Genomic DNA, 12,537 nt, shown 5'->3' on the forward strand with positions numbered 1-12,537 from the left:
GGGGCTGGGGACCTGCTCCTGGGGGGGAAATGGGGTTTGGGGCTGGGAGCCCTGCTGCTGCTCCTGGGGAAATGGGGTTTGGGGCTGGGAGCCCTGCTGCTGCTCCTGGGGAAATGGGGTTTGGGGCTGGGAGCCCTGCTGCTGCTCCTGGGGAAATGGGGATTTGGGGCTGGGAGCCCTGCTGCTCTGGGGGATTTGGGGCTGGGAGCCCTGCTGCTGCTCTGGGGGATTTGGGGCTGGGAGCCCTGCTGCTGCTCTGGGGGATTTGGGGCTGGGAGCCCTGCTGCTGCTCTGGGGGATTTGGGGCTGGGACTCTGGGGGATAAAAATGGGGATTTGGGGCTGGGAGCCCTGCTGCTGCTCCTGGGCTGACTTAGCCAGAGCAGCAAGGCCTGAACTGTGTTTTAAAGGGCAATTTTACCTTTTTTTAATCAAAGTTTCACCTCCAGCCCTGGCTGAACCATTTTGGGGTGCTGGGGTCCCCTTCTGCCCCAGCTCCCTTTGTGTGGCCTCAGGAAGGGCTGCAGACATTTATAATTTGAATTTTGGTTGATTTTATTTCTCTGCTCTCTGGCAGCTCTCCCCAAAGAAGACCTGGGAGGGTTTCATTGGAGGATTTTTTTCCACCGTTCTCTTCGGGCTGCTGGTGAGTGTCCATCGTGGGGCTCCTCCCCTGGGCTTCCCTTCCTGGGGTGTTCTGGGAAAAACGCACTCAGCCTTGACTCTGGCAGGTGTTTCACCTTTTCTGGCTGCCAGAGTTTGAATTTCTCAGATATTTCCCCTTTTCTTGCAGCCATGAATTTCTGTCAGATATTTCCCCTTTTCTTGACTAAATTTCTGTCAGTTATTTCACCTTTTCTTGCTGCCAGGGTTTGCATCTCTGTCCAATATTAAACTTTTCTTGATGCCCATGCTTAAATTTCTCAGATATTTCCCCTTTTCTTGCAGCCATGAATTTCTCTCAGATATTTCCCCTCTTCTTGACTAAATTTCTGTCAGATATTTCGCTTTTTCTTGCTGCCCAGGTTTAAATTTCTCAGATATTTCACCTTTTCTTGACTAAATTTCTGTCAGATATTTCGCTTTTTCTTGCTGCCCAGGTTTAAATTTCTCAGATATTTCACCTTTTCTTCCAGCCCTGAATTTCTGGCAGATATTAAATTTTTCAAGCTGCCAGGGTTTGAATTTCTCAGATATTTCACCTTTTCTTGACTAAATTTCTGTCAGATATTTCGCTTTTTCTTGCTGCCCAGGTTTAAATTTCTCAGATATTTCACCTTTTCTTGCTGTCATGGTTTGAATTTCTCAGATATTTCCCCTTTTCTTGCAGCCATGAATTTCTCTCAGATATTTCCCCTCTTCTTGACTAAATTTCTGTCAGATATTTCACCTTTTCTTGCTGCCAGGGTTTGAATCTCTGTCCAGTATTAAACTTTTCTGGCTGCCCAAGCCATGAATTTCTGTCAGATATTTCCCCTTTTCTTGACTAAATTTCTGTCAGTTATTTCACCTTTTCTTGCTGCCAGGGTTTGAATTTCTGAGATATTTCACCTTTTCTTGCAGCCCTGAATTTCTGGCAGATATTTCCCCTTTTCTTGACTAAATTTCTGTCAGATATTTCCCCTTTCCTTGACTAAATTTCTGTCAGTTATTTCACCTTTTCTTGCTGCCAGGGTTTGAATCTCTGTCCAGTATTAAACTTTTCTTGCTGCCCAGGTTTAAATTTCTCAGATATTTCACCTTTTCTTCCAGCCCTGAATTTCTGGCAGATATTAAATTTTTCAAGCTGCCAGGGTTTGAATTTCTCAGATATTTCACTCCCCAAAGAAGACCTGGGAGGGTTTCATTGGAGGATTTTTTTCCACCGTTCTCTTCGGGCTGCTGGTGAGTGTCCATCGTGGGGCTCCTCCCCTGGGCTTCCCTTCCTGGGGTGTTCTGGGAAAAACGCACTCAGCCTTGACTCTGGCAGGTGTTTCACCTTTTCTGGCTGCCAGAGTTTGAATTTCTCAGATATTTCCCCTTTTCTTGCAGCCATGAATTTCTCTCAGATATTTCCCCTCTTCTTGACTAAATTTCTGTCAGATATTTCACCTTTTCTTGCAGCCCTGAATTTCTGGCAGATACTAAATTTTTCATGCTGCCAGGGTTTGAATTTATCAGATATTTCACCTTTTCTTGCAGCCCTGAATTTCTGGCAGATACTAAATTTTTCATGCTGCCAGGGTTTGAATTTATCAGATATTTCACCTTTTCTTGCAGCCCTGAATTTCTGGCAGATACTAAATTTTTCATGCTGCCAGGGTTTGAATTTATCAGATATTTCACCTTTTCTTGATACCAGGGTTTGAATCTCTGTCCAATATTAAACGTTTCACCTTTTCTGGCTGCCAGAGTTTGAATTTCTCAGATATTTCCCCTTTTCTTGCAGCCCTGAATTTCTGGCAGATATTTCCCCTTTTTTTGATGTTAGGGTTGAATTTCTGTCAGACACTAAACTTTTCTTGCACCCAGAGTTTCCAGCCTTCTGTAGGTATCCTTTCTGTATTTTAGTCTAGTTTAGCATAGCATTCTTTATATAATACATAATAACTCCCAGGGTTAAATTTCTCAGGTATTTCCCCCTTTCTCACAGCCCTGAGTTTCTCAGATATTTCACCTTTTTCTTGCTGCCAGGGCTGCATTTCTGTCAGACACTAAACTTTTCTTGCACCCAGAGTTTCCAGCCTTCTCTAGGTATCCTTTCTGTATTTTAGTCTAGTTTAGCATAGCATTCTTTATATAATACATAATAAATAATACATAAATTACCAAATTACCCCTCTGAGCACACGGGGTCACATCCATCATCCCTCCCTTCACCTGAGCACCCCACAACCACAACAAGAGCTCTTCCCCCTCCTCGCACAGCCTTTCCCCCTGGAGAAACCCCTGAAACAACCCCAAATCCTGCTTTTTTCCCCCTTTTTGTGCAGCTGTCCTACGTGATGTCGGGCTACCGCTGCTTCACCTGCCCCGTGGAGTTCAACAACGACACCAACAGCTTCACGGTGGACTGCGAGCCCTCCGAGCTCTTCCAGCTGCAGGAGTACAACCTGCCCGAGCTGCTGCACTCCCTGCTGGGCTGGGTAGGGGTTCCTCTGCCCTTGGTTTGGTTTTTATGGGCTGGGAGCAGGGAAGAGAGCAGGGCTGGGAGCAGGGAGGAGAGCAGGGCTGGGATCTGCTGGCTCACGACAAAGGGGGAATGAATTCCATGAGATCCCGAAGGAATTCTCCCAAATCTGCAGGGCTGGGTTCTTCTGGCTCATGACAAAGCAGGAGCAAATTCCATGAGATTCCGAAGGAATTATCCCAAATCTGCAGGGCTGGGTTCTTCTGGCTCATGACAAAGCAGGAGCAAATTCCATGAGATTCCGAAGGAATTATCCCAAATCTGCAGGGCTGTGTTCTTCTGGGTCATGACAAAGTGGGAATGAATTCTGTGAGATCCCGAAGGAATAATCCCAATTCTGCAGGGCTGGGTTCTTATGGCTCATGACAAAGTGGGAATGAATTCCGTGAGATCCCAAAGGAATAATCCCAAATCTGCAGGGCTGGGTTCTTCTGGCTCACAACAAAGTGGGAGCGAATTCCATGAGATCCCAAAGGAATAATCCCAAATCTGCAGGGCTGTGACCCCCCCTGAAATCCCAAATCTGCAGGGCTGTGACCCCCCCTGAAATCCCAAATCTGCAGGGCTGTGACCCCCCCTGAAAGCCCCCCGGGGCAGAGGAGGGGGCAGGCCCTGAGGTGCTGCTGTGCTCTTTGTGCTGCAGAGGACCGTGAGGATGTACCCCTTCCAGATCCACAGCATCGCCCTGTCCACCTTCGCCTCCCTCATCGGGCCCTTCGGCGGCTTCTTCGCCAGCGGCTTCAAGAGGGCCTTCAAGATCAAGGTGGGCACGGGGCTTGGGGGGCACGGAGGTTTTGGGAAGAGGATGGAGGTTTTGGAGAGGGCACAAAGGTTTTGGGAAGAGCATTGAGGTTTTGGGAAGAGCATTGAGGTTTTGATGGGGTCACGGAGGTTTTGGGAGAGTCAAGGAGGTTTTGGGGAGGTTCTGGAGGTTTTGGGGAGGGCACGAAGGTTTTGGGAAGAGCATTGAGGTTTTGAAGGAGTCAGGGAGGTTTTGGGGGAATCAAGGAGGTTTTGGGAAGAGCATTGAGGTTTTGGGAGGGTCCTGGAGGTTTTAGGGGAGTCATGGAGGTTTTGGTGAGGTGAAGGAGGTTTTGTGGGGGTCCTGGAGGTTTTGGGGAGGTCACGAAGGTTTTGGGAAGGGCATGCAGGTTTTGGGAGGGTCACTGAGGTTTTGGGGAGGTCCTGGAGGTTTTGGGAGGGTTCTGGGAGGGTTCTGGAGTTTTTGAGGAGGTCCTGGAGGTTTTGGGAGGGTCACTGAGGTTTTGGGGAGGTCCTGGAGGTTTTGGGGAGGAGACACAAAGTGGGTGCTGCCCCTCGAGGCAGTCCCAGAGCCCCAGGGGAAGGGAGCTTTGCTCAGACACAGATTAAAATGCTGCAGCAGGATCTGGGATTTTTCACCAAAAAGGAGCAGACGTCAGGATTTTGGAGTGTGACATTCCAAACCCTGCTGTGCTGCAGGCAGAGAAGGAGGAGCCAGGCAGGAAATGCTGCAAGCTGAGGTTTCCCTTGGTGCCTTGCAGGCTGGTTTCACACACACCAGGCAGGGCAGGGTGGCAGCACACAAACATTTCCCTGAGCTGAGCCCCTCGGCCATAAAGCAGAAACTTCCAGAAGCAGGGAGACATTTAAAGCAAACATTTCTAGGTCTGCCTTTGCAGCTGGGGCAGGGGGTGAGTGTGGTGTGTGTGGGGATGCTGCCAAGGGCTCAGTGCCACCCCTGTGCCCTGCCAGGACTTTGCCAACACCATCCCAGGCCACGGGGGCATCATGGATCGCTTCGACTGCCAGTACCTGATGGCCACCTTTGTCAACGTGTACATTGCCAGCTTCATCAGGTAAAGAGGGGCATCCCACCATCACACAGGGCTCGTTCACCTCCCTGTTGTTTTATTGTTAGAGGAAACCCATTGTTTTTATGGACAGTTAAGATACAGGCAGGTCTAATTAGTCCTGTGCTTAAAACACTAAAACCTGGGAGGGTTTTATTGGAGGGTTTTTTATTTTTCCCCTTTTTATTAGAGGATTTTTGGTCTCTTTGGGTTGCTGGTGAGTGTCCATTGTGGAACTTCCTCCACTGCAGCTTTCCCTTCACAGGGTCCTGTGTTCTGTTAAAAAATGCAGTCAGGTTTGAATCTCTCTCAGATATTTCACTTTTTCTTGCTGCCCAGGTTTGAATCTCTAAGATATTAAACTTTCCTTGCTGCCCTGAATCTCTGTCAGATATTTCCTCTTTTCTTGCTGACAGGGTTGAATTTCTGTCAGATATTTCACCTTTGCTTGCTGCCCAGGTTGAATTTCTGGCAGATATTTCACCTTTTTTTGCAGCCCAGCTTTCAATCTCTCAGATATTAAACTTTTCTTGCTGCCCTGAATCTCTCTCAGATATTTCCCCTTTTCTTGCAGCCCAGGTTTGAATCTCTATCAGATACTAAATTTTTCTTGCTGCCCTGAATTTCTGTCAGACTTTTCACCTTTTCTTGCTGACAGGGTTTGAATCTCTCTCAGACTTTCCCCCTTTTCTTGTTGCCCAGGTTGAATTTCTGTCAGACATTTCCCCTTTTCTTGCTGCCAGGGTTTGCATCTCTCTCAGACATTTCTCTGTCAGGCTCCCAGGGGCATGGACAGCCCAGCAATGACCATTCTGGTGGAATTGCTGACCCTCATTTTGTGTTCCAGGGGCCCCAACCCGAGCAAACTGATCCAGCAGTTCCTGACCCTGAGGCCAGAGCAGCAGCTGCACATCTTCAACACCCTCAAAGCACACCTGGTGGACAGGGGAGTGCTGGGCAGCCTGGAGGATGCATAGGCAGGAGGTGGGAGCAGGACTGAGAGCACACAGGCCTCCCCCAGGGCATCCCCTGATTTAAGACAATAACAAGGCCTCATTTCACTGTAACTTTTCTTCCTTTCTCGGTAAATGTTTGCATTCGTGGTTTATTTTATTTTATTATTTTTTTCTAAATAATATATTTATAGAGCTTTGGTTCAAACGAGCAAATCTTGGGTTTGTAGCTGAGGAGGAGGTGAGGGTCGGGGGGAGCAGAGGGGGTGGCTGTCCTGCTGGGCTGCTCGGGGTGGCAGCTCTGGGGACCCCCACCCTGTGCTGAATTGTCCCAGCAGCTCCTGCCTTGCACCAGGCAGAGGATCCTGTGCTGAGCCCTTCCCAGCTGCAGCTCCTGCAGTGCCTCTCACGTTCCCTCCCTCCTGGGCAAGTTCAGATTTCTGTGAGCACCCAAACCAGGAGCAGGCTGGGTGCAAGGAGCCCGGGGAGTGGCAGCTGTGGGTGGGAATGTGGGAGCTGCAGATTCCTCCAAAACCAATGGCACTAAATGAGATTTAAAGAGCATTGAAGCAATTCCTGCCAGGTGAGAACGGCTCCTCCACACCTTGGTTTGTTTCCCCCATTAAATAACCCTTAGAAACCACACTTCATTTCTCCAGGGCTGCAAACCCCACCGTGGATATTTGAAGGAGCCTGGGGAGCAGTTTCCAGCCCCTTTCCTTGCTGGGTGGGCTCCAGCTGCAGCTGGGGCTTTGTTTTCTTTCAGGGATCATGTCTGTTTGTTACTTGAGTTGTAGAAGTCGTGCTGCTGAGTTTACCAAGGTCTGTGTTGCATTTCAGTCTGGGTTCATTTCTCTGCAGGCTTCTGTCACTGAATCTTGTCAGAAGTAGTTTCAGAAGTAGTTTGGACTTTATAGCTGCAGGTTTTATTGAAGTACTTTCCTTTATTTTGTCATACTTTTTTTTTTATTATTTAAAAATGAGAGCCCTAAAGATTGTAAAACTTTCCTTTTTTTTTTTTTTGTGACCAGATAGTGAAAATTTCCCCATTTACACCTCGTGCAAACACAAGGGGACTGATTTTCCTTCTTTCCATAGTTTGTGCACGGGAGAGAGAAACTTCCCATTATTTTAACCTGGGGAGTGAGGGACAGGGAGAGCTCCTGCAGAAACACATTGGAGTTTAAGAGGTTGCTGCCACAAACCTTCAGCCACACGTGAGCCCTGCACCTGCTTGGCACCAACAGAGAACAAAGCACCTGAAAACGCCCCAAATTCCGAGCTTTTCACAGCCTGGGTGTGTGCACATCACAGCACAGGTGCCAGCCTCTCTCTGTGGGCTGTGCCTCTGCTCCCTGGGCAGGGCTGGGTGGAGAGCACAGCTCCGAGCAGGCTCTGCTCTCACTGAGCTTTCTGTTTCTGCTGGCACAGCCCTGCCCTCAGCAGTCCAGGCTGGCTTTGCTGCTCATACACATTCCCCTGGCTGTGGATTTCCCCTGTGGTTGCTCCCTTCCAGCTGGAATTAGGTTTATTTTCTGTCCATGGAGCAGATCTTGCTGCGAGCCCCTGACACAGAAACTGCAGAGGAGAAGGGAGTGCTTCCCATGGCCCTGCCCAGGGGCAATATTTGGGCTGTGTTTGATGTGGCAGTGCCCGGGGGCTCTCAGGATTCTCCTGCCCTTTGCCCAAACCCCTCCCGTGCCTGTGGCTCCCAGGCAGAAGTGACAGTGTTGATAAATATCCCAAAGCTGTGCTCTGTCCTTAGTGAGAGATCCCTCCGTGGGTTTTTAGTCTCCTGCTCGTCTGCTTTAACCCTTTAGTTCCTCTGCTGCTGTGAGCAGCAGGGCAGAGCTTTGCTGCAGCTTTGGGGCAGGGCTGTCAGTGCTGGCTGTGGGCACTGGAGGGCAAAGCAGCTCCAGGGAGCAGCTGAGAGAGAGCAGCAGCTCTGCCTGGGCTGCCTGCCCTGTCAGAAATTCAGAAATGTCCTGGTCAGGAATGAATTCCCTGGTTAGAAATGTCCTGAGCAGAAATTCATTCTGTGATGAGAAATGTCCTGATCAGAAATGCCCTGATGAGAAAATTTCCTGATCAGAAATTAATTCCCTGATCAGAAAAATCTCTGATCAGGCAGTGTCCTGATTAGAAAATTTCCTGATCAGACATTCCCTCACCAGAAGTTCCCTGATCAGAAATTCCCTGATCAGAATTCCCTGACCAGCTTTATTCCTGCCCTTCCCTCCAAACCCGGGCTGCTCCTCAGGGGCAGAGCTGCCTGGGAATGTTTTCCTGCATGGAAAAATCACCTTTAAAAGCCATGAAAGGGTGGAACAGTGGATGCAGGGAGGAGGAGGGAAGGCAGCTGTATTTGGGGTGGTTGCAGGTCGTGCAGCTGAGCTCACAGGGCTGGGAGCTGCCTTCGGGATGGAGGGGGGATTAAAATCTTCTCCCACCTCCTTTGCCGTGGGCAGGGAATGTCCTGCAGGTCTGGTCTGAGCCTGGATGGGGAATTTGGGGAGGATGGAAGCTGCCTCTGGCTTGGGCTGTCTCTGGTGCCCAGGGGTGCTGAACCTGGGGAGTTTGGGTGACAAAGGGACCCAGGCAGGGCTGGAGCTCAGCCTGGACAGAAGGTTGAGAGCAGGAGAGGAGCTGGGCTTTGTGTGGGCTGGGAGGAGGGGACAGCCCCCCTGGCAGGGTCCCAGCCTGCTCTGGGGCCACCAGAGGTGGCAGTGCCCACAGGGGTGGCACACCGGGCACACCCAGCTGAGGTTTGGGTTTGGACACGGGTTTGGGGCACAGCTGGGCCAGCTGTGGACACCTGGGTGGGAATTTTGTCCCCTTCCAGGGAATGTCACATCCCAGGGAATGTGACATCCCAGGGAATTGCCATCCCAGGGAATGTCACCCTCCAGGGAATGTCACATCCCAGGGAATGTCACATCCCAGGGAATGTCACATCCCAGGGAATGTTACCCTCTAGGGAGTGTCACATCCCAGGGAATGTCACCTCCAGGGATTGTCCCCTCCCAGGGAATGTCCCTGTGTCCCCTGTGTGCAGGGAGCCCCAGGCCTGCCTGGGGGGTCCTGCCCTCTCCCCCTGGCCTGGCTGGGGGCCGGGCAGGGCTGGGTGTCCCCCCTGGGGACAGCTGTGTCCCCAGAGCCCCGTGGCAGCTCTGTGCTCCTGTGCAGCCCCTGCTCTGCAGCCCTGGCTGTTCTTTCTCTGTGCTTTGTTTTTGGTTCCAGTTCTAGCTGCACACGTAGAGTTGCCTTCCTTTGACCGAATGTTCGAATGTGAAATATTGTATATTTTAAAGTATTTACCCTATTTATATACTGTATGTTACTGTTAAATAAATATAAATTCCATTACCTCTGGGGGAGTTTCATTCAGCGCCGTGGCGTGCTCCAGGTTTTCCAAACTCACATTCCCTGTTCCCTGCCCTGTGCTCTCCTTCCTGAGGGATTGCCTGGAGAAAAATATTCAGCAGTTCAACATTCAGCAGTGTTTAATATTCAGCAATATTCAATATTCAGTAACATTCAGTATTCAGCAGTGTTTAATATTCAGCATATTCAGGAATATTCAGTGTTCAGCAGTGCTCGATATTCAGCAGTGTTCAGTATTTAGCAACGTTCCATATTCAGTGTTCAATATTCAGCAGTGTTTAATATTCAGCAACGTTCAGTATTCAGTGTTCAATATTCAGAAATATTCAATACTCAGTAACGTTCATTATTCAGCAGTGTTTAATATTCAGCAATATTCAATATTCAGCAGTGTTTAATGTTCAGCAGTGTTCAACATTCAGCAGTGCTCAATATTCAGCAGTGTTTAATATTCAGCAACATTGAATATTCAGCAGTGTTCAATATTCAGCAGTGTTCAGTATTCACCAATGTTCAAAATTCACCAACATTCAATATTCAGCAATATTCAGTGTTCAGCAATATTCAATATTTACCAACATTCAATATTGAGCAATATTCAGTAGTCAGCAACATTAAATATTCAGCAGTGTTCAGTATTCAGTGTTCAATATTCAGCAATGTCCAATATTCAGCAACGTTCAGTATTCAGCAGTATTCAATAATCAGCAGTATTCACCAATATTCAATATTCAGCAACATTCAATATTCAGCAATATTCAGTATTCAGCAATGTCCAATATTCAGCAATGTTCAGCAATATTCTATATTCTGGAAAATGCAGATTTCCCCTGCTTTCCCCCATCCTGTGCCAATTTAATCTGCATTTTTAGACCTGGAAAAAAGCAGATTTGCAGAGGGAATCCTGCTGCAGCCCCAGCGTGATCCCCCGCTCCCTGAGAGCTGCTGCTGGGACAAAAAATGACTTTGTGGGGCTGGGAATTGCCTGTTGCAGGTCCTGCAGGCTCCGAGTGGATTTTGGGGAGGAATTCAGGGTTTGCTCGGGGCCGTGGCCGAGCTGCAGCTCGGGGCTCAGGCAGAGTTTCCGTTTGTGCCTTGTGACATCCTGCGGTGACAGGGCTGGGAGAGCTGCTCCAGAGCCAGGCTGGGGAAAAAGAGCAAAATGTGGGAGCCCAGGCAGCTCCTGCAGCTGGAAAAGTCAAATCGAAAAATTCAAATTAAAAAAGAAAAAAAAAAAACCTGTAAAAATTAAAAATTAAATTTGAAATGAAAAGTGAAAATTAAACCTAAAATTTAAAAAATCAAAATTAAAAATTAAAATGAAAATAAGTTGGTACAACAAAATAAGTGGCACCAACACCTTGGTGCTCACCCTCTGGTTTCCTTTCATCCTTTCCTCCCAGAGCTGCCCCGTTCCACCCCTGTGGCTGCAGAGCCTCCACCGCCATGGCTGAGCCATGAGTTATGGAAAACCCTTCGCTGGGATTGTTCTGTTCCAGCTGAGAATCCCCAGCAAAGAAACAAAACCAATGAACAGTGTGATGGCTGTGGAGGTGCTCTGGGCACTGTTACCAGCAGGTTTCTGTTGGTTGTTCCTAATTAATGGCCAAGCCCAATCAGCTGGCTCCGACTCTCAGAGTCGCTTTTGCTATCGTTCCCTTTTTGTCCTTTCCAGCCTTCTGATGGATCCTTTGCTCTCTATTCTTTTAGTATAGCTTTAATATATCACTTTAATATAATATATACCATTATATAATAAATCAGGCTTCTGAAATATGGAGTCAAGATTATTTTCTCTTCACTCCCCACACGAAGGGCCCACCACCCAAGGAGGGAAGCAGCAAACCCCGACCCCGGCGGTGCCCAGGACGGGCCCGGAGCCCACCCCGGGCTCACCCCCAGCCCTGCCCCGGCCAGGCCGTGCCCGGGGCCCCGGGCTGGGCTGTTCCTGCTCGGGGCAGCGCTGCCAGCTCGGGGAGGACACACGGAGCTCCCACAGCACTTCCTCAAATGCCCCGAGCGGCCCCGGGGAGCGGCCCGGGCTGGGCTGGAGGGCCCCGGGCCAGGACGGGGGACAGGAGGGGACCAGAGCGGGCACCACGGCGCAGCACGGCTGGGGAAGGCAGAGCCGGGCAGGAAAGCGGGGCAGGAAAGGACTTTTATGGGGTTTGTGCTGCTCTCAGAGGCAGGAAGCTCGCTGGCAGAGAAGCGCTCGCCGAGCCGCGACCCCACGGGACCATCAGGGCGTGGGTCCAGCCCCGCTCCTAAACAACTCACCTTGAGGAAGGAAGGAAAACAAAAAGACTTTCCTGAGCCAGAATGTCCCTGAAGCTGCCACGGAACTGGGATTTCAACCTGAAGATGGACGCTGCAAAAATAGGTACCGTGAGGGCTCCTTGGCGGCCTTCCGTGTCCGCGGGGCCGGGCCCGGCTCAGGTCCTGCCTCTGTGGGGACACCGGGCCCGGTGCCGCTTCTGGGACACAGCAAGTGATTTATGAGAAGGGATTTGCAAATTTGTCAGCGAGGGATGCTGCCCCCCAAAATCCGGGTTTGGGGGGACACCGGGCCCGGTGCCGCTTCTGGGACACAGCAGATGATCTGCAAGTGATTTACGAGAAAGGATTTGCAAGTTTGTCAGTGAGGGATGCTGCCCCCCAAAATCCGGGTTTGGGGGGATTTAAACCACCCAGGCCCCTTGGGGGTGTCAGGGAGGAGATTTGGGGTTGATCATGGTCAGGGAGGGGATTTAGGGGTGATGATGGTCAGGGAGGGGATTTAGAGGTGATCATTTAGGGGTGATCATGGTGAGGTCAGGGAGGGGATTTAGGGGTGATGATGGTCAGGGAGGGGATTTGGGGGTGATGGACGGGTCAGGGAGGGGATTTAGGAGTGATCATTTAGGGGTGATCATGGGGTAGTTAGGGAGGGGGTCAGGGAGGGGATTTAAGGGTGATTTAGGGGTGGTCAGGGAGGGGATTTAGGGGTGATGAGGGGGTCAGGGAGGGGATTTAGGGGTGATTTAGGTGAGGTCAGGGAGGAGATTTAGAGGTGATTTAGGTGTGGTCAGGGAGGGGATTTAGGGGTGATGGTGGTGAGGTCAGGGAGGGGATTTAGGGGTGATTTAGGCGTGGTCAGAGAGGGGATTTAGGGGTGAAGATGGTCAGAGCCCAGCCTGAGCCCAGGCCATCCAAAAATCCAC

At 50.0% G+C, this 12,537-nt stretch overlaps 1 protein-coding gene and 1 long non-coding RNA gene across 2 annotated transcripts in view; one reads left to right on the forward strand and one right to left on the reverse strand.

Moving 5' to 3' along the window:
- The window catches only part of CDS2 (CDP-diacylglycerol synthase 2), a 14,987-nt gene extending 5,668 nt beyond the window's left edge, over positions 1 to 9,319 (forward strand). Inside the window, exons 8-12 of the mRNA XM_039711929.1 lie at positions 577 to 645; positions 2,972 to 3,124; positions 3,812 to 3,931; positions 4,903 to 5,006; positions 5,848 to 9,319. Coding sequence (XP_039567863.1) covers positions 577 to 645; positions 2,972 to 3,124; positions 3,812 to 3,931; positions 4,903 to 5,006; positions 5,848 to 5,977 — 576 coding nt within the window. The 3' untranslated portion in view covers positions 5,978 to 9,319. The remainder of the gene's footprint in view (positions 1 to 576; positions 646 to 2,971; positions 3,125 to 3,811; positions 3,932 to 4,902; positions 5,007 to 5,847) is intronic.
- LOC120503444 lies at positions 5,014 to 11,890 on the reverse strand. The gene is made up of 3 exons (XR_005627742.1): positions 11,615 to 11,890; positions 9,321 to 9,417; positions 5,014 to 5,276 (listed from the first exon to the last, which is right to left on the reverse strand). It is a non-coding gene; the product is annotated as an uncharacterized LOC120503444 (long non-coding RNA).
- Between the last annotated feature and the right edge of the window lie 647 nt (positions 11,891 to 12,537).

The sequence above is a fragment of the Passer montanus genome, unplaced genomic scaffold, assembly GCF_014805655.1.
Source record: "Passer montanus isolate IOZ18808 unplaced genomic scaffold, ASM1480565v1 scaffold256, whole genome shotgun sequence".
NCBI classification, from domain to species: Eukaryota; Metazoa; Chordata; class Aves; order Passeriformes; family Passeridae; genus Passer; species Passer montanus.